General features: G+C 40.0%; 2 protein-coding genes across 2 annotated transcripts; one reads left to right on the top strand and one right to left on the bottom strand.

The window, feature by feature from the left end:
• The first annotated feature begins 1662 nt into the window (after positions 1-1662).
• Positions 1663-3281, top strand: LOC308094070 (uncharacterized protein). The gene is made up of 4 exons (XM_080440520.1): positions 1663-1840; positions 2045-2161; positions 2293-2394; positions 2737-3281. Exons 1-4 carry the CDS (start codon positions 1694-1696, stop codon positions 2911-2913), a joined length of 543 nt encoding a protein of 180 aa, XP_080296646.1. The 5' UTR covers positions 1663-1693; the 3' UTR covers positions 2914-3281.
• Positions 3282-4867: 1586 nt separating this feature from the next.
• On the bottom strand, positions 4868-25130 carry atg9b (autophagy related 9B). The gene is made up of 15 exons (XM_080441016.1): positions 24836-25130; positions 23998-24133; positions 23336-23381; positions 22925-22987; positions 21780-21950; positions 18284-18425; positions 17336-18084; positions 16784-16937; positions 14768-14947; positions 14408-14653; positions 13458-13696; positions 12640-12739; positions 12179-12263; positions 8985-9154; positions 4868-8787 (listed from the first exon to the last, which is right to left on the bottom strand). Exons 2-14 carry the CDS (start codon positions 24104-24106, stop codon positions 9003-9005), a joined length of 2436 nt encoding a protein of 811 aa, XP_080297142.1. The 5' UTR covers positions 24107-24133; positions 24836-25130; the 3' UTR covers positions 4868-8787; positions 8985-9002.
• Positions 25131-25781: the final 651 nt, after the last annotated feature.

Genomic DNA, 25781 nt, shown 5'->3' on the forward strand with positions numbered 1-25781 from the left:
GAGAGAGAGAGAGAGAGAGAGGAATGAACAGTAGATGGCAGCAGTGACACCATAATGTTACAGTAAATACAGTATTACACCAAATTAAAACGTAATGTTGGTGCAAATGCGATGTGTTGAAGACTATAATTTCACTCACTTCCTTCCTACACTAACCCCTCTGCACAGCATCTACATTAACTATAACTTGGTTTCCATTATACCATGTGACATTCAGTGATAAGTGATACTTTGGTAATCTTCTGCGTTTGTTCAGAAAAATACATTGGGAATGCAGTAATCTGACAAGGACAAAGAGTGGGGTTACCTGAAGCACGTGCTGCCACACTGCAGCTTGAACTGAAGGTTGTGAACTTGTGGGTGGGGTGGGGTCGGGGTCAGGGATGTTGAGGCGCTCCATCAGGAGCAGCAAAAATGTATGTGGCATCTTGTGACAGGACAGCAAGCAAAACACAAAATAATGAATATAAAAAGTGTGGGGCGGGACATTTTAATTAAAGCTGCTCAGAGTATCCATAGTATGCTTTGTTATACATGGCCAAACTGTGTTTCACACAATTAAGCAATCTCCTCTTTGAATTATTTGAGTGAGTCATGCACCCTGCATGGCCTTGTGTGACTCTGCAAAAAATACAGCAATGAAGACAGTCAGCATAGTGTACCTCATGGAACAATCTAATCATTAAGGGTACAATGGATAAGATTGCCAATTAATTGATTAATTGACTTATAGCTTAGCTCATAGTTTGAACGTTTCATATTTTTTCATACCTCTGCATCTTCATAGGGATATTAGTTGCAGGCATCCAGAGGGCGTCCTGCCTTATTATACCAGCTGGAAGGAAATCAAAACCAGTAGCAAACAGAATATCCAAAAGGCCCAATGATAATGTCCAACTGATGAAAACGAATGCACCACTAATGTATCGATTGACAATACAGAAGAATGTATTAATTAGTCAGTTATTGGTCTGCTGACAATATAATATAAATATAAGCATTAACCACTTAAACCCTAGGATCCATATTCTGGGGAAAACGTATTTTCAGCAAAGATATTTAATGCAGAGTGAAAACTGAAAAGTCACTATAAAGTGCTGAGGGACACCGGACAATAGGGTTTAACTTAAGTGGTTAACAAACTCAAACTAATGAATTATGCAATATCAAATTATACTCAAAAGAAGGTACTTGATTTAACAGAAATAATAATTGTCACTGATCAACTAAGACTGCATTTTGCCACAATAGAGGTTGAAATTGTGGAAAACCCAAAACATCTAATTTACATAAGACACTGTCTGTTGAGCTACTGCTTTGACATGTGCATTTTCTCTGTGGATAGACTGAGATTGCAAGATATGTGAAGCAACATGTGAAGCAAATTCCTCTTTAACAACCTATATTTGTAATTGTTTTGTGCAATAACATGAACTGTCCAAATGATAAACACTGTAACCAACAACCATGAACAGTATTAGTACATAGGATGTCTTGTTTATAGTTTGAAGTTATTCAAAAGGACTCTACCTGTGAACCTTTGACCCTGTTACAGTAAGCTATGTTTTCTTTCCTGGGTTGTATAGGGGCACAGATTTCCCCAAACCTGGATTGCGCAACAATGGAAATTCTGCAAGAGTCAACCACTGTATATAAGCACTACCGCCGTTCAGTTTAGGACTTAGACACAAAGATGAAGACTCAAATGACATTGTTCTTCACTCTTGCTCTGCTTGCTTTGCTGGCCAGAGCTGAACCCAACTATGAAGACTTCATCTTAAACCTCAAATTTCCCCTGCAGAACTACCGCCTGCTTCACAATGACGTCCAAATTGAAACTGTGAGTATGTCAGAAGACCTGCTATGTTGCATTTGTACAAACTCTAGGCAAAGCAGATTGGAAATAGAAAGCCAAATAGCCATATTTTTTGCTTTACTTTTTTTCAAACACTTTCAATATTTTAGCTGACTTTTACCTGAATTTGTCACTGGGAATGATTAAAGATTTATCTCATCTTATCTTCTCTAATTTTATTTTATCCAGGTGCAGCCCGAGGATGCCGACCTATCTGCAGTATCTTTCAGAAAGCTGACATTTACTGCACAAGAGACAGAGTGCAACACCACAGCCGACACACTGTGTTCTCTGAAGAAAAATGGGGTACGTTTAAGTAGCTATATAAGAAAGAATGTATAACTGAAAGGTTACTGCCACTATGAAGAGTGTTTGGTCAACACCTTGTGTTCAGAGTGAAATACAGTATGTATATAAATGAAAATGTCTTTATTCAGAAAAGAATGTTGTGCAACATGGATGTTACCCACCCAGCTCAGGACATCGATGAGATCAGTGCCTTTGAATTCAGATGTGATGTGGCAGAACAAGATTTGCAGGTACAGGCCTAATTGAAAATTTCTTGAAGTGAACATGCAGACCTTGACCATTATCAGTAGTGTTTAAAGATGGTATAGTATTCCAATTGAGAATTCAGATATGATATTCCTTTGACCTTTTCTCTAAGTGTCACTGTCCATTATGCCTAAAGTATAGGCTGCTTTGTTGTACGAAGGTGTTCCGCACCAAAAAAGAAACCGATCTACAAGCCCACAAAGTGTTGCATCACGATGCGTTATGAACGTGTAGATCTGCTATTTATTATTTTTCGGCACAGGGCACCATCGTACAACTAAGTATAAACCAGGCTTTACTTGATCCCTTGTCTCCTGTAATGACAGAAAAAGACCAGGACAAGAAGAAGCAAGTCTGGCAATGGCTCCGGACGGAGTGGTCGTGGTGGAAAGGGAGGTGGTCGCCGACCACCTCCCCGTCCTCGTCGTCCGTCTCGTCCTGGATCTGGCTCCGCGCTGGCTGCAGGTGGAAACAGAGGAAGCAGCGGAACTCAAACTGCATAAACAACACAACATTATGACAGTCTCGTTTTTTCTGTGAGATAACCCCACGCATGTTGAGTTCACTTGTACTGTATGGTTGCTGTTGCGTCAATGAAATATACTGTATCTTTATTTAGTAAACTGCTATGTTTACTTATGCTCTTCATTTGACCAACTTTCTAAACATGCTGTAATTTTGTAATCTGTATTAAAGTTCTCACACACAAAAAAAAAAGATTAGTTAATTTCAGTTACTTCACTTAACTGACTGGCAAGCAAACCTGGTATTCCTGGCAAAAGTAGAGCAGGTTCTGCGGATTGCTAACAACAGAAAAAGTATTTGAGTGACCAGTAATCCATAGCAGACAGTAAAATTAAGACATTTTAAATGTATTTATAAGGTTAAGTATGATAATATGCTGGTCACTCAAAGATTAATTTGTTTCTTGTGCCAATAAATAAAACTAAAAAAAGAAAATCAGGATCATAGTGTATTATAATTGTCATAGTGTTATTATAAGTCGCTAATTTGGTGATTGGGTGCTTTAAGTAATGAGGTGTGAAAGGTTTAGTGTTTTTCTTGAATAGATGTAAAGCTTTTTTCACTTTACTTAAAGTTACAAATGATCACTTATGGTGACTTACAATCACACTATAATATATATATTGTTTTTATTTAAGCTTTATTTATATGTTGAGATCAGAAATCTCTTTTACTTTTTTAAATCATTTTTATTACAGAAAAGGGTTGGGATACAGCATCAAAATAGAAAGACAAACTTTTCCTGTACCCCCACTTTTCTCTTTTCTTTTTTCTCACCATAACCCACCCACCCCAGAGGACTATGTCCATACTGTCAACCAGACAAACATTGAATTATGACAAAGGCTAGGTAGAGGAAACACAAGTAGAAAATAAATAAAAATAAAAATAAAATAACCAAGACAAAAATATATAAAAAAATAACCAATAACTCGGTAAATGCATACAGCTGTAGCATATGCCCTTGTGGATGATAGGTGTTGTGTACAGGTTTACCATATACAAACATACATGTGCCAAAGTAAGAGCATATTAATCAAACCAATCAGTCAGGGTTCACAGATCATGAAGTAACAGCCTACTAGTCAGTCGGCCAGGGGTAACCCAGATCATAAAAGGGGAGATGATTAGATAAATAAAATAAAAGTTAAGATTGTACCCTTAGAGTCCCCCCCCCCAACGAGTGAATCTGGAGGGAGCGCGTTTTGGTTTTGGAAATATAAGAGGAAGGGGCCCAAAATGGAGTAAAACATTTGAGCTGAGCCTCTGATAGAGTACTTTATTTTTTCTAATTAAAAAAAAAACATAAGGTCCTGTAACCAGAGTGATATTCTAGGTGGGATGGCTGATTTCCATTCTAGTAAAATTCTCCTACGGGCTAGCAAGGACGCAAAGGAAATCTTTTACAAGGGAGCCCTGATCAATCACACTATAATACTTAAGTGATTATAATACTCTAAAATGTCTAATCTCCTTGTATCCCTTCTCATAAAATTTTGATAGATGCTAGTTATGCATATATGTTGGTTACTTGTTCAAGTTTTCTTGTAGATTTGCTTTTGCTTGACCACAAATATACTGTTATATAGTATTGTTTTTAGACAGATGGTAGGTGTCCATGTTTACTACAGCAGTATCCTTGTTTCTTTGAAGTACTATATTATTCTCTTTCCTCTCTACGTAAGTGACTATTTACCCTGTCGTTTGTTGACTAGGGTTTATCTTTATGCCATTTACTCTGACGTGTATACAGTAAGTCACTCTGGATGTGAGCATCTGCTAAATGCTTAAATTGTAAATTGTAAGATATCACTAGCCTGGTAAACCATCCCGGTCACGTGAATTCACATTATCATGCGTCTTCTGCAGACCGGTCCGGCCCCATGCGCTGTGTGGGCTTTTTGCAGAACCTGAGAAAATACGCGGCACAGATTAAAATGTATATTATCATTTTTTTTATTTCAAATCAACATCACATGTTCAGACACACTTTCATGATTAAATACACAAAATTAATTAGCCTCTCTATTTCATTCATAGAAAATGAAATGTGTAGAGTAAAGCTGTGCTGAAAACAAGGTATTTTGGCATGTTTCATTTTCAGCTAGTGTTTCTTAAATGACCAAACCATAACAAAACAAAACAAAACAAAAAAACAAAGCTAAGTAACAAAACCTATTCAACACTTAAGGGTGAAAACTTAGCACCTTGTTCCAGTCAAAATGATTTATAGACTGGTGTATTAGTGGATACGAAGCGATAGTGTGAGAAGGTTGGCCATGATAAGAACGTCAGGTACAGCCTCCTCAGAACTACTGCTTGTTTAACAGTGACTGTGAAGACAAGATGGTGCAAAGATACCAGACGCGATGATGACATTAGTTGTTGTCGGACGATAAATGATCTCAGCATCATGTCTGTTTTAACTGATGTTGCAAGCCACACCCACAATATCATAGTACAATTCCACTGTGTATACTCGATGTCATACACAACGACGTGCTGATAAAAAATATAATAATAAATACTGTACATACGTGCATCTAAACCTGCAAGAGGAAACATGAGGGTTTACTTAAAAGTGGTGTGTCTATGGAGAACTAATCCTAAGGCACTGTTTAAAGTAAAAGGACGCAGACATGACAGTGAGCCCTAGATGCAGAGACAGCCTGAGGAAATCAATTCTGTACACAAACTTGAGCTCCAACGTCTCCACAACTTACAACTCCCTGCATTTGAGAAATGAGGAGCACAACAAATGAACAGCAAATAGCACTATGCATGTAGCGTGTCTGACATGTCTAAAGTGTGACAGAAACACAGAGAGACATCATCCCGCACAGGGGCAACTATTACTGACCCGAGGTAACATCAACCTAATGTATGCTTCGCCACAGTGCGTCCAGATGGTTAGGTGTGGTCAATGACTATAATACACATTTTACTGCTATGAGAGGAGACTGACTCAATGTCCCTTTGAGACCTGCCCTATCTAAAATGTAATTGACGTAAATATATCTATTGATATAAAAGTAGATTGTGAGTCAGTGCAAAATGCTGAGTTAATATTAGCATAATTATGAAGAAGTCATACTTTCAGGACACACACACACACGCGCGCACACACACATACACACACACACACACACACACAGGAATAGAATAAATGACCTGGCAGGGCAAAGAACACAACAACACGTATACTTTCTGTGCCCTTGGTCTTACAGTAGCGGAGGATGACAATCGACGGTGAGATAAGATCTAATTGTGGCCTAGAATGCAATCCAAGTGAGAGGAGTAATCTACTGTGTGTCATTTCAACGAATAGTTATGAAGTGGTATAAGTGTATACATGCCACTTTGTTTAAATGTGTAGATCACATTCAGTACCACACAGGTGGGCAGTGTCATCACTGACAGCAAATGAACCCACTCTGGGGAGCAATACCACCAAAAAGTCTTTAATTTCAGGCTTGTTTCACTAAACACCGCACCTGCAATGTTCTATTACATGTCAGACATTCTGAAGCAATTTTTTCCTTTAGCTTCTTCTAAAGCGCGGGCCAGTTTTAAGCTCTTTTTTTTTACAAAACATTCCTTATTTGTGACAGATCCATATTTAAAACTTATTTAACTTTTTTAAATAATGTCTATACCTATAACTTAAATAGGTGGGGCACAAAAAAATAACAAAAATAAATAAACCTAAACAATGACGCAGTGTGTAAAAACAAAGGCATACATTTTTACCACCATCCTCTCTCTCATTTAGAAAGCATAAAAACACAGAGTCTTGCTATTTAAATCTTCAAACCAAAATGTCCAATCGCTGCAGATGCAACAATACATGCTTTAGAATCAGCCGTTGCAAGAAGTTCAATTTTTTTTTATGTGCGCATTTTGGGAAAAGAACACAACTTCTAGCAGCACAAAAACAAAGTACATAACGCATGCCAGTACAAGAAATTCCACCGTGCTTTGTTCTTGTAAAACTGTCCGTGACAGCGAATTTTAAAACGCTTAATTACTAGATGCTGTTATCAGGACAATGACTTTATCAAGATGCCTCTATAAGATGAAGAATGGAACCCATTTAAACCTGGCATTCAAATCCAAATGCATATCAAACCCTGGCTCTCACAAGCCATGGTCCCAAGCCAGAATTATGTGTGAATACACAGGATTTTTTTTTGTGGAAAAGATACTTTTGTAAATACTTTTTGGGGAAGAAATCTGATCTCTTAAAATCAATGGGGGAACATACAAAATTCTAAGTACTTTTTGTGTATAATCTAGGCAAAATCTTAATTCATCCATTTCCATGGGGACTTAAGTTCCAGGTGTAATTGTGGCCCATGGTTCAGTCTTGCTAGGCTAGGCTCCAAGAACGTAAATATGAAGGAAACATTACTAGGTGCTATATTAATACTGAAGGAAATCTGTATTTAGGCCCACAAAAACAGAAACTGAGCAGCTTTCAAAGCATTTGTATGTCCGGTTTAAAAACATGTTTCATCAAGCCCAATTGGGCTTTTTGTCAGGTTTGCATGGCTGTGTCTCATTTGGAAGGATACATCCTATCACCATGGTAACTTATTAGGAATGTTCCTAATTAGGTATCTACTTGATCTAAAATGCTACACGAATTGAGAAGTGTAGACAGGTAACATCAAGTGTCCAAAGCTAAATTCTACGCAAGGTAATGGTAATCAAGCCTCTTGAACGGTGTGTGTACTCGCACCAAACAAGGCTGAAGGCTCTCAAGCGATTCAAAATAAAGAATTTTGGAGATGCTAGGGGTTGAGTGCTTTGTCCACTACTACAGACAGCCGACCCTCATTAATGATCATCAACCGCTAAACCGACAAGATTAAAATGTACTGTACAATTTAGACTTCCTGAAGGGCTCACGGTTCCTTATTTACGCAAGTAAATTACACCTTTTAATTAAGGAACTTCACTTTAGGGAAAAACGTAAATTCCTCTTTTACTGTTTAACTAATACTGTTAATCTGTCATTTAAATATTGTTAACACTTAATTATTAACATCCCTAGTTTCCTCACCTTAAGGAACCTAATTAGGATATATCCTAGTTCTATTGTAATGAAGTCTTAAGCATTCTAAAAATGCTACCTACCTAGGAGCTTCCTTGCAAATGAGACAGAGCCTACGGTGTCTTAGTGATGACTCAAGTAATATGACTGCCACCCACTCCCCATCATCGCAGCACGTTTGATCTTTGTCAAGCATCAGATCTGGTAATACAAACAAAAATTATTCATAAGACGGCAAAATGTATTTACAAATGACATGGGCCAAGTACAAGGGGTGTTAAAAAAAGGCAATTAAACAATCCTATGTAATGATTCTGAATATGGTTTGTCAGCTACAATGCAGCTCACATTCTTTGCGAAAAACTGAAAGAAACCATTCAGGAAATCAGACATGGACTGCAAAACTCCTGAATGCATATGGAGGCAGAACAGAAGCTGTGATGAATCTCCTGCATTCCACACCAACTATCGGGCCCTTCCAACACAGGGAAATATCATAATCACATAATATAGTCTTTCACTCACTCACCCGCACACAATCTTCATGAGCCATATATGAATGTTCACTTATAACAAAATGATGATCAAAGGGATGGAAGACATAATGGTTTCCCTGATGCCATATATTCCTCTTGATGTGACAGCGGGAGGCATGGAGGTGCAAAGACAGTGGTTATTCGATGAGCTTCTCCCACTACAAACACTGATGGATGTCTTTAAAAGATCCAGTCTAAACTCTCTCCACGAAGATCATCTAAGGCCACAATGTTCATTGACGAAAAGTAACGTGTAAACACTAGAAAGAGAAGAGAGAAGACCATTATGTTACCCTTGGTAGGACAACTGACCACATTTACACAGCAGCCATTTTGCTCTTATCTCATATAGTCAGGTATGAAGTAAGAGCAAAATGGCCAATAAACATATAATTGGTTTGTTCCATTAAAGAAAGGTCATCTGGTTGAGAGTTGAAAAGAGCATAATTCCACTTACCCTATGACATAAGGCACTTCAGCAGCTACTCCCAGTGCCCGGTTTTGGAGTAGATCCACTGTTAAGTTCTTCTTCTCCTTCATCCTCCTCTTCCTCTACTGTCCAGCCTCCCAGCGGGAGAGTTGTGGGCATAGAACTGTTGGTCGCATGGCCACTACGTGCCTGAGAACCTGATGGACACGACACAGATTTATTTTTTAAAGTATAAACAAAACTCCATACTTTTCACCTTGTTTTATTTGATACATTTAATTATATGCTACATGTTGTCAATATTCAATGCCACCTCATATTTGGTTGCATGTTCTGTTTATGTCATAGATTTTCTAGAAACAATTCATCTAAGAACTTCCATTAATGTAACTTTTCTCTTCTACCCCGGAGTTTCCTGCACAAGTGCTGAGGTTTTTACCATTGAGATAATAGAACATGCCTCAGGGGATAAATAGAATTTTGACCATCAGGTCAAAATTCATATCAGATCCTGTGAGGTGAGACCGTTGACACAATCTAAATGTCTCAATAGAAGAGCAGGGAGACCAAATACAACCACCCCAATTGTAAGTTATATTATACAAGTAAGACGCGCGAATGCTGGAAGCGAACGCAGCCCTATTTTATTTTTTTTGTCTTTTTGAAATTGTTATGTTGTGTATTTACGGACTTCCGTGTTAATAATCTGTGTTATTTCACCGTGATGGGGAGAGCGTAGAGAGAAAGTGACGTGACTGCCTCCGCCTCGTATTGAAGTGAATGGGGGGGATATGGTTCTCCTATGCACAGAGTTTCAGAGTTCCTACTCATCTATGCACGGCTCCACTCTGACATCTGTCAGCAGGCAATGAGAGCGTGAGTCACATGGGGGCGCGTCTGTCAGCAGCCAATGAGAGCGCGAGTGACATGGGGGCGCGGCTGCACACATACTGCACACAGAGAGACACACACACAGACAGACAGAGACACACACACCCCGAGCACGGTGGCATAGTAAGCTGCACTTGGGCGGAAGCGCGTTCGCAATTAACATACTCTACCATACAGATTGGACAAAATTACATTTAATTCGTATAAAAAAAGTTACATAGTGTCGGGTTAAATGTCTCCTCCTATACATGCGATGCCGCCAGCCGCTTATTTTCACCTGGAGACCGTAACGCAAGTGGAGGAACACTATCATTCTCAGTCGCTAATGCAGTGACAGATTTAGTCCTCCCCACCTGGCTTCTCAAACTCAAAGATGGCCAATAGTGTTCAGTGACAGTCAATGCCCAGTCAAGCCGGATGCATCGGAGGTTAGAGGATTCAAACCCCAGTCTCTGATAAAGGGCAGGAACTTTATCTGGACACGAAATCCCCACTTTTTAAATATTTTGACAGTTCATTTTAATTTCCTTGAAACATATTTTATGGGAAAGTGTTAATAGTGCAGATGTATATAACATTTAAAAGATAAGTTATATTTCGCCTTCCTCATTTAATAATTTTCTGTAAACAAGCATTTCTCACACTTAACACATTGGGTGCCAGAGGTTTATTAAAATATTATACTTTGAGTGCCAGGACTTTTTAAACATTTTGAACCTTTTTCAAGTAGTCACAAAATATTTTCAGTGATCACCGTCCTCACGGTGATCCCCTCATTACACACATACAGGTCTCGTACAATCGGGGGGAAAAAATTTAAAACATTCGGAAATCCATTCCATAGTTGCAGCCAGTTGAAAATAGTTAAATTAACATTGTAAAAAAAAAAAGTGCACAGGAGCCGAGATACAGGTTTTTGAAGTCATAAGTTAACCAGGAGGTGGATTGGAGTCTAAATCTTGTAGGAGTGATATTTCCTGTTGCTGTGAAGGAAAAAAAAAATTAAATAAAAAAATAAAAAATAAATAAAAAAAAAGTAATTCTTTTTTTTTTTTTTTTTTAAACCGTATATATACGGTTTTGGCACTCAACGTTAGTATGCGCAAAACCGTATATATACGGTTTTGGCACCCAATGTGTTAATGTGGAGGACAAAGCCAGGGCAATATTAAATCAATGAATGCCCTATTTCATTGTACAAGTGTCACGCAAAAGTAGCAAAAGTAGCAAATATACAAGCTCACAATGTGCCGTGTTACAACGCATTGTGAGCTTCTAGATCAGCTATTCACACTATTTTTTATTAATTATTGAAAGTGAAAGTGGATCAGTCTGTGCATTTTATAAATAAAAAAATATATAAAAAGTATTAACAGCTTGTGACTTCACTGGATCCACTGGAACAGTTTTTCCCCCTCCATTCCTGGAAAAGTAATGGTTTTGTAACCGCCAAAACCTGTTTCGGGTGGCATTGGCCTAGACTTGCTTTCTTGTTTTCTAATTTCTAATGTTGATGATGTCAGAAATTAGTTCAGATGTTTGAAATTGCTAAATACTATATTTGTATTAAGCTACGGAACTAAGATTAATACTTTGTCCAGAACAAGTTATCATCTATTATGCATCGAACCAAGCCATTACAAGCTGTAACTTGCACATTTCCTGAACCCAATGAAAAACAGACTCAATCGTTTTCACACAGAGATTTCACACAGAGATTCAACCACTGAATGTAATGTAACGAATGTATATAATATACAACCAGTGAAAAGTACAGGATATTAGCTATAAAAAATAAAATAAAATTCATTTAAAAACAAATCTGCAATGAATTATTAACACTTTTAAGATAAAGATAAAAAAGTATTATGGAAATGAAAGCTCCAATCCATAACTTGCATGTCCTACCCGAGTCTCCTACATATGATGACATTTTTACCACCGCTCCAATAAGGCGTCCCTGCTTGGTCAGGGGGAGATATTACGCGATATTACACGTATGAGCTTCAAGCAGTACTACTTGTCAACCAGTAGGTGTCCTACTGGTTGAGTTAGTATGGAATGATACAGATTTGTGTGTTTCTAAATACTGGTCTATTGTTCAACCATCAACTGAACCCTGATCTCGCAGATATTACTTCAACACAAAGACTCAGTTCATCTGTGGGGTTTGCAATATCTATCGATCACGGTGATACTCAATAGCCAGTACTCTCATTTAACTCACACAAAGAGCAGTAGTCATTTGTAACAAAACAAAACCACAATGTGATTTTCACACAAAGGCTAGCAGGGCCTGGGAAAGTGTCTAACATAATATATCAACTTACTGGTGTTACTGTGTAGATCTCTCATTGGCACTGGGTTTTGCCATTGCCCTGAAGTTCTCTGTGGCTGGGAACTCTGCTGATGGACCTGGGGACAAAAGAGGCTATTAACACATTCCCTGCCAGAGTTTTTTTTTTATTTTACTTCCCCCAGTGCCAGTGTTTAATTTTTTTTTACACAGGAGCCGAGATACAGGATTTTAAAGTAATAAGTTAAGCAAGGAGTGAATGGAGCTAGAAATCTTTGGATCGTGATATCTCTGGTTCTGTGTGGATAAATTGAAAAAAAAAAAGACCAAAAAAAAAAAAGCGGTTATACTCGTGGATGGCAGTAAACGGGTGTATTTTTCATCAACGGTTATACTCGTGATTGGCAGGTAAAGTGTTAAGAGTACAGCAAGAAAGAGCACTTCACCATTATTCTACCACCAAACCTGACGTTTTTTCCATGACTGGTAACTTACCTCATGCATGTAGATCGCATGGAGACTCATCTCTGCTGAGGCAAACTCAGAGACTAGTGCATTGCTCCGGGGATGAGACTCACTGACACTGTTGGACATGCTGTTGATAAGAAGCATATTATTATAGGTTGCATAAGCCTGCACTGATGTTTTATCAATCCACAGTGTGCTACTACAAATCGTCACTATCGGGCAGAAACCTTGTATCTAGGATAAGGATAATTCCTTTTAACAGGTCGTTCATGAAAGTCCTTGCGGTCTTGTTTCCAATGAGAACCTGTGAGCAATTGGGGTTAAGAGTCTTGCTCAGGGACAAATTTCATATCATCGGCACATATGCTGGGATAGCCTGGAATCGAACCTGGGGCAACCAGGGCCAGCTGGTTCCCTAGGCGGGCTCACTAACCACTCAGCTATGGCCGCCCCGCCATCTCCATATTTCAACTTCTTTCATTAATGAATGCCCTACTACTTCATGAAGCAAGTTGGTGTGACACAAAGTAGCAAAAATAGCCGAACTAAAAGTTCACAAGCTGTGTTGCGAGCTTGTAGATCGGCTATTTTGAAAGTGAAAGTAGTTAAGTCTGCCGGTGTATTTAAGTAGTAAAAAGCTTGTGACTAAATAATAACTAAATTGGATCCATTTGGAACAAAAGGTTCCTTTTTCCATTTTCTGAAAAGTAACAGTTTTGGACACGTGTTCTATTACCCGACAGTGACGAAATGGTGGAATATTCAACAAGCATGTGATGGTGTGAAATCATTAGGCCACAGTCAAATAAGGGAGAGAATGTGGGAGTGTGATGTGAGCTGGGTACCTGTCAATGATGGTGCGGTCGCTGCGGTACATGGTGCTATCGGGGTGGGAGGAGAAGGGCAGGAGGCTGTGCGAGCGACTGCGGCTGCCGTGGGGGAGCTGGGAGGTGGACAGAGATGCCAGGACGCTGGCGGCTGCTGATGCAGCAGTGTTCTGTGGGAGGAAGCGCCGGTCGCGTCCCGGCAGTCCGCTCGCAGTCAGGACAGGGTGGCCCAGAACACTGGCCAATAAATTGTCAGGCTGAAGGTGACAGAGACATATTAGGGTGGGACGATATGGGTACCTCACGATATATCACGATATTAGGCCCACGATAACAATATATATCACGATATTCGACGATGTTCGATATATTGCGATATCACGATATTCGATATATATTGCAAGAAATTTCACCAACGATATATCACGATATCTGAAAATATCGATATATTGCAATATCACGATATATTGCATGAAAATTCACCAACGATATATCACGATAGTCCTTGTATTCAATTCATAAACACATAAAATAGCACCAAACAGTTCAAAATCATCATTACACAAATACAGAGTAGGAAAAAAAAACGTATAAAAAAAAAAAAGAATAATAATAATAATATCGATATTTTTCGGCAGTATATCGATTATTTATCGCGGGAGAAAGTATCGCGATATATCGATATATCGATATATCGTCCCACCCTAATTAATTATACAGCTACATGACCGAAAAAAGAAAAAGTGTATATGAATCAAATGTTTTGTTGGTGCTGTATTTAGAAAATAATAATGAAAATAAATTAATAACAATAATATAATTGTAATTAACTGACATTATTAAAGCTATCACTGTCTACAGTACTGTATGTGACTGCTATATTCTAATGTCAGGAATACGTGCTGTATATACAGTATTCTAGGGTCCGGGATACATGATGTATATATTCTAGTGTCAGGGATACACACCACAGAGCCGGACTCATTAGACAGCAGCGAGGTGCAGAGTGGAGCCTCAGAGAGTAGCAGCTGGGTAGAGGGTCCTCCCTGAGCATCCTGGTGCACCTTCTCCTTCAGATGGCTGATAAACACCGAGGCTTCCTGAGGAGGCTGCCAGCGCGGGTTCTTGATAGTGAAGTGCATGAGGGACAACTCTGTCTTTCCATTCTCGGCCTGCTGGTAAACGGATGCTTCCGTCTGGCCCTCTGACATCCACTGCAAAGAGATCAGAGGATTTGCTTCTTGAACAAAACATCAAAGCTGGCTATACAAACGTTTAGAAGAAAACACTAAAGCTTCAGTAACACTGAAACAAAAGATGACCCTTACCATTGGGTTTCCATGGCGTCTGATGTCCATCTGCGCGAAGGAGCAGATGTCCCCAACTCCGACAACGTCCACGGTGAAGTTCCTGAAGAAATCTATAATCTCCAGGGATTTGTTCCTCAGGTGGAAGATGAGGATGAAGGGTGTGACAATAGGACTGAGCAGCTCTTCCAAAATAAATACCTGATTTGGAAAGAGACAAGAGTTGCAATTTAGCATCAGGTAAACTTTATAACCACTGCACTGGAAAATAACAACAACCACCTAGCAAATAGCAATCATGAGGTAGTGATGCAAGCATTCCAAAGAAGGTATGAAGACAGCTGTTTCAACATCAGCCTTCTTCCGTGGTGAGTTGATGTGGCTCTCCTCTGCTTCCTATTTTTTTTTTACTTAAGAGCTTCTGTACGTGCCTCCATACCCGTAGGGGGATATGAGCACCCAAAGTGCACATCCCGTCGTGGAGGCACAGAACACACACAAACACCCACGCATATACAGATCTAACAGGCGGAGCCGTCCCCCGTCGCCAACACACACACGCGCGAGCCGTCACGAGCGCGCGCACACACACACCTCCATCCTCATGCGGCCAGAGCCGTGGCCGTCGCGAACACACGCACACGGGCGTCGCGCAAACACAAATAATGTACATTCCGACACGTGCCTCCCCAACGTGCATGCACACGTGCGTGTCCACGCATACACGGCCGCGGACCCAAGTTGTGGTGCGATCATAGGGTAGGGTACCGGGTAGCTTCACCATGACATGACTACAGAGGTTTGTCAAATTATAGGAGGATACAGTTCAAAATATGCATATTTATATCCACTTTTTTTAGCCACAAATCCTCTGACATAGATAAACATTAGACATTTAAAATTAAATGTTACTTTGATACAAAGAGAGAGACAGGAAAGGCAGGAGAGTAGGGGTATATGACATGCAGCAAAGTGCCTCCGGTCAGATTTGAAGCAGGTTCAGCTGGGAGTAGGACCACAGCCTTATCCATGTGGTATGCACTCCCACTCCGAAAGACACATGAAAACATAATGATTACCACTAAATCTTTCTGATGATGTAGTGTAGTAGTAGTCATCTTTGTCATATCACTGACAATGTGCTGTAAGAAATAGCTAGGGGTGCAACAGTAAATCCAACTAATCGATGTACTTGAAAATAATGCATTTTTCTAAAATAGCAGTATAAAATAGTGCCTAAGTAGTTAATCAGGCTAATTGATTTAGTCGATTATAAAAAAGATCAATAGTATTTTTTTCATGTAGATTCGCTGAAAGGATTTACACATATAATTAAAAAAACACGCTTCAAGAATATTCCATTAATCAAAAAAGAAATCAACAGAATAATCACAAAGAATACAAGTGATAGTTGCATCACTAGAAATTGATCAGTCACAGCTAACAAAAACAAAGATTGTGTTTAGGTGTAATCTCTCAAGAACAGATTCTTCTCTGCGTTGGAATCTGTCGTGAAGGTTCGTCATAACGTGTACACACTGGGCTACAAGTGGGCGTGCCTTCAGATCAGGAAGCAGGCCGCGCTTTACCCAATCAACTGTAGTGGGCAGGATTTACGTGTCCGCCGATCCTTCCCCACTCGAAACCAACCAAAACTAATTTAACAATAGCGTCCGCGGAGCAGACAAAACCACGAAAACATATTCACGTTTTAACTTGCTCTTTCATCATAGAAACAAGTGGGCTTATAACCAAAACGATCCATGTTCTCTGGGAGAAGTGGTGTTAGTGTTCCGTGTAGAAATATTGTTAGTGGGAATGAAAACATAGTCGCACCACCGGAAGTGAAACGCTGAAGGCAGACCAAAACCCCGGTTTCCTTGCGCACGGGTGCTCCGTCGTCATTGTCCCAGAGCCAAGTGAGATAGTACAAACAGCAGAGGGCGCTGTTTTTCCTTCTCATTGGCTCTGGGTTCCCAGATTGGTTTAGGTGTGAAAATGAGTTCTATCTGTCAACTGAGGTCATGACTTCCTCACCGCTTTGTATTGGAACAGCTGTGCCACCTCATCACGGGTCTCACTCTTGTTAGCGTTGCCCCTCCAGTGGTCTGGCATGTAGTGGATGTGTGCCAACACACACTGCAACAGCTGCTCTGGACACCACACCATATGCTCATCTGGGATGAAGGACCTGGTGTGTTGGTGGGAAACGCAACACGTCATTTCTCTTTTTATTTTTATTACAGGCAGAATATGTGAATTATGGAGGATTGAATGTATCTGCAATGCTGATACATAACTTCCATATAAACATGTACTCCTGACGAAGGAAACGCTGCATTTCATTTTGTAATGTATTTTGCGAGTTACGCAAATTTGTATTTAACTTTTTTGATCTATGCATCAGTCCACAAAAACTTTTTTCAGGTGTGCAAAAGTTTATAATTTACTATAATATGGGAACTGGGATTGCCTAGGAGTGCCTAGTAGTTTGATATGCTTGGTGTAAATCTCATTTGATGAGAACAGTGTGCAAATATAAAATTGCTACTAAACAGTTGGCATTTATGACAGTGGTGAATCCCTCACCTGGCGATTGTGATCGTGACACCTAGCACAGTGATAGCTGTCAGGATGTGCTGTACTGTCAGAACGTCCTCATCGTAGACTGTCAGGGCGATGAGCACAGCCAGCACTGAACCGGAGAAGAAGGCAAAGTTCTTGGCCAGCACGGTAAGCAGCGGCGACGTGAAGGAGTTCATGTACTTGGAGGTGGGTTTGTAGCCACGACCCAGACGCCCGTGCAGCTCATGATCCAGCTCGTTGAAGTGACGCAGGTAGAGGCGGCCGTATAGGGACCAGCGTCGTGCGCCGAGGCTCCCGGGCTCTCTTCGGATCACCTCCGTGTAACTGAAAAAGGCGTAGAGCACCTGCCAGACCAGGATGAAGGGGCACAGCAGCAGGTTGGCCAAGCCCATCAGTAGGATGATGCGGCTGAGCTGCTGAGCCAGTTCCAGGCGGTTTCCGGCACGCTTGTACTTGGGGTGCAGGTTCCATTTGTTCTGGAACAGTGAGCCGGGCCCCCAGAAAAGGATGAGCTCAAAGTTGTACTTCAAGCCCTGGGTGAGGAAGACCACGTTACCCAGCAGGGGGAGCTGCAGCTGCACTGGCAGCAGGGACTTGTTTACCATGGCCACCATGTAGTTCTTGAATCGTAGGATGCGGTGGTAGATGTCCAGCTCCGTCAGCTCTTTCTTGTGGATGCACATCTGCTGTTCTCGCTGCAGACTGATGAGGCGGTCCTGGACTTCTTGCCATGAGAAGTTGCACAGTTCGTCCTGGGAGATGAAGGAAATGAGAATAAAATAAACAGAACTAAAAGCCTAATGGCACATTACACCAACACCTAGTGATGTTCTTCTTCATCGCCATTCAAAGTAAATTGAAAATGAACTAATCTCAATTTGGTTCGATACGGTTGTGTTGCGTAGTTTTGAAGCAGACTTGCAAGCAAGGTGAATGCAATACAGGCCTCACCATTCTGATCTTTAGTGCTTTGATGTAGAATTGCCGGATCTCCCAATAGCTCAGGATGTTACAGAAAACTTTGATGAGACGATAGAGCCAGAAGATTCCCGCCATGATGAGGAGGAATATGATCCAGCTACTGTCTTGGATCCTAAGAAGAAATAGAGCATAACAGTGACCACCAACTTTTTGAACTTCTCAATTTCTGGTCCAGTTTCACTTTCAAAAAATCCTTTTAATAAAGAGTTTTAAACCTAGAACCAAGCCAAACAACTATGAGTTGAATCATGAATATGAAACACTAAGAGTGAAGGAACAACTCATTCCATAACCATTGCGCTTAAATTTCCAACACTTTCAACCTAAAATTAGTTTAGCTTACTTTTACTTCTTCTTAAATGTAACCTTTGTTATTATTAAAGTATTTACATTATAATGTTGTTGTAATATTGTAGATCTAGTGGTAGCAGAAACTCACAAGTCGACGAGTTGCATTCCACTATTACGCGACATTCAAAAGGGGCGGTAACCATTTCTATGGTAACAGTGATCTCCACCAATATCACAGACTACACTTTAGGATTGTGGGTACCAGTGTACTTTTCCCTGACATTGTGAAACATGTTTTGTTTTTTAAAAGTGGGTTGATTTACATAGACTTCTGGTTTCTGCAAGAGTATATACCATAGTTTAAATATCTCATAGCTTGTGCTAAGTTTACCTTGGATTATGACATTATTCCAAATAAAAAAAATCCTGTATGCAGAATATCAATGGGAATTTTATTTCTGGAAACTCACTGTTGAGCTCTATAACAGCGTATGATAAAACTGACAAATTAGTTATTAATGCAGGACACTCATTAGACATCTGAGATTCAGTCTTTATAATGGGCAAGTATTCAAGCCGGTGTTAAAGGGTGTAAACCCTCCACGGTCCTCATCTTACCGCGTGAACAGATGCCTGATGCAATATGCATAATAAACAGATGCCAAGGAGTCTTGCAAGCTCTCAAAGTCCCTTGTAATGCATTAAACTGACACTAGGCTCCTGTTTACAAGTTAAACACTTCTTTCGTACTTCTTTCTACAAATGAAATGAGACACACATGGAAGAGACATGCATTTCTTCTTCTTATTTATTATCATTTTAGTTCAGTTATTATTCCATATTATTATTTCTTACAGTATATTTAGGCCTTGTTGGAAACATGGTGCTATTTAAATGTCATGTTATGATTATATTTCAATTCAATTTATACACACATCCTCCAGAAATCTGTTCCTAACATCAAGCAATGTAGATATAAAAACATGAACATAAACATGCAGTATCTAATGAGCGTTAGAGATCTACATAGCAAGTCAGAGACTGGGGAGGGTACAGTATAAGAAAGAGAGCAACCTCTAAACTCCAGGACAAGTTGTTTTCAAGTTGGATGCCAAGTACCTGCGTCACTGACTTTGATATAAACAAAATGTTCAGCCATGGTAATTTCTTGGATCAGGGGCAAAATAATGGTATGCCTACTGGTAGGGGGAAAACAAGCTGGTGCTAAGCTACATCATGGAAAAGGATCTCAGTGTGTTAGTGGGGGGTCTGTGACTAGTGGTAAACTAGTGGTGGTGTCATGTGGTTGTCAGGCTGTTGGCTCAGCCTGTTGTCAGTGTCTGTAGCTACTTGGGCCATTTTACCATGCAGGGGGCTATCCATTACATCTACCCCGCTTCCTAGTGCCACCCTGAGCATAGTGCACAAATAACCTGCTCTAAGGAGACGTCCACTACAGGAAGTGTTGCAATTTATTACAGGGCTTTCCTTGATGTAAACAGCAAAGCCAGCTTGTGGCTCAATCTGGGCGCTTTACCGAATTGGCTAAATCAATCAACAACCTCAAAGACAGCCTCAAGAGACTTTAAAGCCACAAATGTGACATAGCCTAATTCTCAAAGAGAGAAATAATGCTATAATAAACTTGTCTCTGTAAGTAAACCATAAGCCCTTCAACGTTAGCAAGACTAAAATAAACAAGTCAGGATCAGGTTTCACAGGAACCAGCCTCACAAGCACTTAAAAGCGTTTAGTATTAAATGCTATTTCATTGACTTAAACGAACCGACCACAACTGTTCATAATCTCACATCAAAATCGTTTAATATGTGTGCTACTGCACAAAAAGTGGAAATGTACCAACATCAAATATGATTTTACTGTGCAGACTTATTCAAAAGAACTCTTGAATAGCATTAGCCTGGCATCTTAAATAAGTCATTTATGTTCATCAGGATCTAGGTTAAAGAAAAAACCTGCAGGCTATATTAAAGTAGGCCACCACCACCATATTACTTGTCTGTGAACGGGAGTGTATCTTGACGTTTGAAACTTCATTTTAATCCGATAAGAAGGTCACTGGTCACAAATGTTTTAGGCTAGACTAATAAAATCTATCACATGGGAGTTATTTCGGTACAAAAAAGGACCTCAACAACCACTGCCAGTCATGGTCAGAGAGAGTGTACACTTCATTACTTACTGAAATTATTTTGCCCTAATACCCACAAGCTTTAAAAGGTGCAAAAGTTAAAGTCTCTCCAACTCTTAAATAAACCGAATTTTCAGGTGGGTCACCAATTTCATCCAATCAGGAAAGAGAACCAATTTATCAGTTTCAATGATATAGTGTTCCGATTCCAATTCTGTCTGTGTTGCATTACTTCCTATTTCATTTGCTTAGCCTGAATCCTCCTGACCTGTATGAGTTCTCTCTCCTGATTGGATGAAATGTGTATCTGAAATGTATTTTTTGTTTACTAAAGAGCTGGAGACAGGGATGTGTTGTGTTTTTTTTTAGCTTGTGGAGTGCTACATCACGTGCACATGAGCGATTACCGAATGAAATAACCTCTTTAATATGTAGGCCTATTTATCAACCCACAATATACTGTATATCAAATTAAATCAAAAAAAATAAAAATGTTATTCTATTTACATATGCATTTACCTTGCAGTCACCTCCAACTCTTTTGACTGCTTCAGACAGAACATCTGACACCTACAGTAGGCAACTTAGCAGGTCACACAATGGAGCATTGATATGCATCCAACCAGGTTGGTCATTAAATTCATTAATTCAAGCTGTGACACTCAGCGTCGATCGGCAGGTTTTGTTAGCGTTAGTGAGGTGCGAAAACTGCAAATGGTGCATATTATGCGGGTGTCCGTGCAGCTTCAAAGCAAGTGGAGCTGCGCTCCAGTAGGCTCTACCCACAGCCCACCCCTGGCTGGAGAGTCAGGAGACCCCGTTACTTAACTTATTATGGGAATATATGTACTGTAACATTTTAATTATTATTTTTATATAGTAGTATTACTCAAACCCCCTTTAATATGACAGAAAAAATGTAATCAGCACAATTGTACAACAATTACTTAGGACAGCGCCACACAGGGTACATTTTATACAACTTGTTTTTACACACGACAAAGTGTGTAAGTACAGTATTACCTCTCAGTGCACTCCTGGCTGGGTAGGATAGCATCAGGCAGAGTAACCTTGTTCCTGTCCAAAGGGTTCTGGCCAGGCGTGGTGTGGTTGACTGCCCGGTTGGCAAAAAGGACATCATACTCCACACAGTTGAACAGGAAAGTTGTAAATGTGACGACAAACAGGAACTGACTGCAAAGTAAAAAGAGACAAAGAGTTGATTTTGCTGTACTTTTATATTCTGGTTCAGATACTGAACTGTCAGAATGGGATTTGTTTTTTGGGGTTTTCTCAAGCTCCTAGATTAAAATCCCATGTGAATGGACCCATAAGACAGGGACGAGTAACTGAGACACATAAGATAATGGCTTGTAAGTAACCATCAGGTCCCACCAAGGCTCAACCCTACTGTATAAACTTCAGTTGACTGGGGTCCTCCAGGGGTCTATACTTGGCCCTGTCCTTTTTTCCCTTTACACCACATGTCTTCACTGAAGATAGCCGATCTACAAGCTCTGATGCGCCGCAATGAGTCATTTAAGTATTTAGCTCTTTTTTTCCATAATATTATTAACATGGTAATCGGAAATGTAATTGAATATTACCCTTATGTATTGTTGATCATGTTCAAGTCTACTGCTATGAGTCACAGGAAACTGATATGAGACCAGTGTTGTTAATACACAACGTCACATCGGGCAGGGATAATAATACACGATTACGTAGATCCAAATTACAGTGTTTTGTTTAGGGACAGGAGTCATTTCTTTGAGGTTGGCATATGTCTGACATTACTGTCCAAGCCAGGCCAGTGAAGGAAGAAGCTGGAGCTTGCAGATACATTATGAGATTGCAGTACAGTGCCTGTTCTCGTCTGCTCAGTGCTGGCTGAGCTTGTTCATTTCTCAGGCCTAATTTATACTCTGCAGTACGACCGTGTCGGTTGGTGGAGTATAAATTAAGCTTCAGCCTGAGGCATGCAACGGTCAAAACAACATGAAACATTATCTGCAATGTAGCCACAGTCACAGTAATCTGTGATCAGGCATCCTTCTTAGAATGATATAATAATCAAAACTGACTATATTAAGTAAAAGCTATGTTCTAAGAGTGAGGTGTTTTAATTTCACATAAACAATATTGCGTTGATATTATTTAATACTTACATGAGTTCGAAGAACTCTGAGACCATCATACAGGCAAAGCCATTCTTTTGATGAAAATGGTAGATGTGGACAGGCAAGTTAAGGGAAATACTGTATGTCAATGAACACGAAGTAAACATCACCTTACTCAACCAATAGGCAGTGTGTCAAAACAGGCAGCAAGCACTGACAATCTTTAAGCATGCACATTTTTGCACAGGCCTCGGGTGTCTTGAGTGACTGGTTATGAAAGACACTTTTCTAGTGAGCCAACATGACATGTTGTTTTCAGAGGTCTTATCTCTGGGTGACTGGGTCAATCAGAATTCCCAATGTTTAATCAGAATGACGGGAGACCAGTAACTAATCCAAGCTAACATAACCACAGTGTAGTGCTTTCTAAGACTTATATTTGGATCATTTGTAAAGGATATTCTTGTGAAGAAGTTATCCAGGTTCTTGATGTGGTGCCATGAGTCTGTAAGAGAACACTCATCAAAACACAGCGTAGCAACATGCACATTAAAATCATTTCAACATAAGACTATTTACGGATACACTACGAGTGCTCACCAAAACATTGTACACCTCAATGTTACATGGGCTATTTTTTTCCAAAAATGTAAAAACATTAAGACATTTTGAATGATCTCAAGTAATGTAAAGTATACATGATTTGAACATGCATGGCACATCAGTATCAGTCCTAAATGTACCCTTTAAATTATTTTTTAATTCCCATAATGGCTATAGCCACATGTTTTGTTGCAATTTGTAGCAATATTAGGCCTTAAATGTCAACGCACGTTCAAATCATGTATACTTTGCATTCTTTCAGTCCATTTTCCTTTCACATTTTGGAAAAAAATAGCCAATTTAAAATGGATGTGCACACAATGTTTAGGTGCCCACTCTTCCGGACAGTTAACCATTTACCCCACTGAACCTATGACAGATTTCTTAGTATCCTCGATTTATGACATGATGACACTTTAACGAGTCCATGACCAGAAGTGCCTGCCCTTAGCCATTCCCTATGTAAAAACAGCATACTGTACAAAACAGCTCCAGGCATTTTTTGACATGTTGTTTACCTTTCAGACCTTCTGTCACATGCAGTAATAATTCCTCCTCGCCTGGTGGCGAGTCCTCCTCGAAATCCTCAATCCTCTGATACTCCTGGTACGCTTCAAAGTTGGCCATTATGCTTCACATTCTCCCAGTTAGTCCCTGATAAAGAAGTGTTGGGAAATTGTGAAACTAAATACACAGCTATCCTGCTACACAGATATAGGCTGCAGCTGCACCGAACTAAAAGCTAACTGTTGTTATTGGCTAACTTGGTTGGCAGCCAGCAGAATGACATGGTGTGGTGATAGATGGACAAACTTAAGGTGGCGTTTGGAGGCATTTTAAATCCAGCAAAGCATACCGAGGTAGCGTTACCAGTGTTGCCAGGTTTTGGGAGAGAAATAAGCAACCAGGTCTATGAAAACAAGTCCAAAAGATGCAACTATGGCAAAATAGCAGATCTACAAGCTCACAGCGACGCGTTGTGAGCTTGTAGATGTGCTATTTTCAAAAATAGAAGGGGAAAGAATGGTAATTTGGGGATATTTTTGATACATTTTTAACAACACAAATCCTGTATGAGGGGGTCCCACTCCCTGCCTGGCACAAAATATTTTCAGCTGGGGGTGGTCCATGGTCAAATAAATATTCATCTGGGGGTCCTTGACGTGTTTGACATGTTTAAACCACTGGTTTAAACAACATTTAGGATACAAGCCCAAATAAGCAACTATCCACTTCAGAAACAAGCCCCAAAAAAACCCGCAACCACCAATATTTACAAGCGACTTTACAGGAAAACGAGCCTAAAGTCGCTTATAAAAGCGTACATGACGACACCGAGCGTCCCATTATAGTTACCTGCATCCAGCTGTCTGTAAGCCTAGTGTTGTGGTGGCTCTGCTAGCCACAATGATTCAGCCACTCGTGGAGTCAAAACACGGTGCTACGATTTGTTTTGTTCCCGACGTGTCTTTGGGTCCTGAACCTCCTTAGGCTTTGCCTGGGACTCCCTGGTCTCTGAATAGAGGTCGTTTTGCTAGCTGCACATATTCACCATTAACCGTCTTTACTGTTTATCGAGCTATCTCTCCCCGAGCAACGTTAAGTTGGCTTCCAAAAATAAACCATCTGTGTGTGAGTCTCTCTCCACTGTTTTGTCTTTCACAAAACAAATGTCAACAAAACACCATTGGCGTCACTTCCGTTTTGCCATGGCGTCACCTCCGGTTATGGGTTGTAGTTTTATTTTATTTTATTTATTACAAACACTTTTCCTTTTGGGTTTAGATGCGGAAATGTTGCACGAGTCGCTTGGGATTCGTTATTAATCTACTAATGTTGCACATTTCAAGGAGTGTGGTTCAATTACGGTGAGAAAGCGCTATTCAAAGCTCACATAATCCTAGCCATTGATCACAAGACGGACCGTCATGGATGAACCTCAACATATTGTTTGCACTTTCTCCCTTTTTGGTCCGTAAATCTACATAAACGTTTAGATATTAATATAAAGCGCTTAACCCATGGCCACGGATGTTAAAATTATGTTCGGGTTCTCAGAAGAACCCGTATGTTCCTTATTGTTCAATAAAAAGCATTTTGTTCCGATTGGTGGCCATTTTCTCCAAATTTTCTCCACACGCTTTCAACTACGTGACCCTATCGGTTGGGAGGTGTATTGCACTCTGAGACATTCTAATTCTATGAAAAATAGTTCACCAATTGGATAAAAATGATCATCATGTGAATCATTTTCACATCCGTGGCCATGGGGTAAGCACTTTATATTTGAAATCTGAACGTT

This window comes from Gymnoscopelus braueri, assembly GCF_963280865.1.
Source record: "Gymnoscopelus braueri genome assembly, chromosome: 10".
Taxonomy (NCBI): domain Eukaryota; kingdom Metazoa; phylum Chordata; class Actinopteri; order Myctophiformes; family Myctophidae; genus Gymnoscopelus; species Gymnoscopelus braueri.

Excerpts from the sequence above, each read along its gene's own strand:
- atg9b (XM_080441016.1), bottom strand. The coding sequence starts at position 24,106 with ATGGCCAACTTTGAAGCGTACCAGGAGTATCAGAGGATTGAGGATTTC. Across the intron at positions 22,988-23,335 it reads GATAACTTCTTCACAAGAAT|CTACCATTTTCATCAAAAGA; the intron begins ATCCTTTACAAA and ends GCCTGTCCACAT. Across the intron at positions 18,426-21,779 it reads AGCCAGGAGTGCACTGAGAG|GATCCAAGACAGTAGCTGGA; the intron begins GTAATACTGTAC and ends ATTTCTTCTTAG.
- LOC308094070 (XM_080440520.1), top strand. The coding sequence starts at position 1,694 with ATGAAGACTCAAATGACATTGTTCTTCACTCTTGCTCTGCTTGCTTTG. Across the intron at positions 1,841-2,044 it reads ATGACGTCCAAATTGAAACT|GTGCAGCCCGAGGATGCCGA; the intron begins GTGAGTATGTCA and ends TATTTTATCCAG. Across the intron at positions 2,162-2,292 it reads GTTCTCTGAAGAAAAATGGG|AAAAGAATGTTGTGCAACAT; the intron begins GTACGTTTAAGT and ends GTCTTTATTCAG.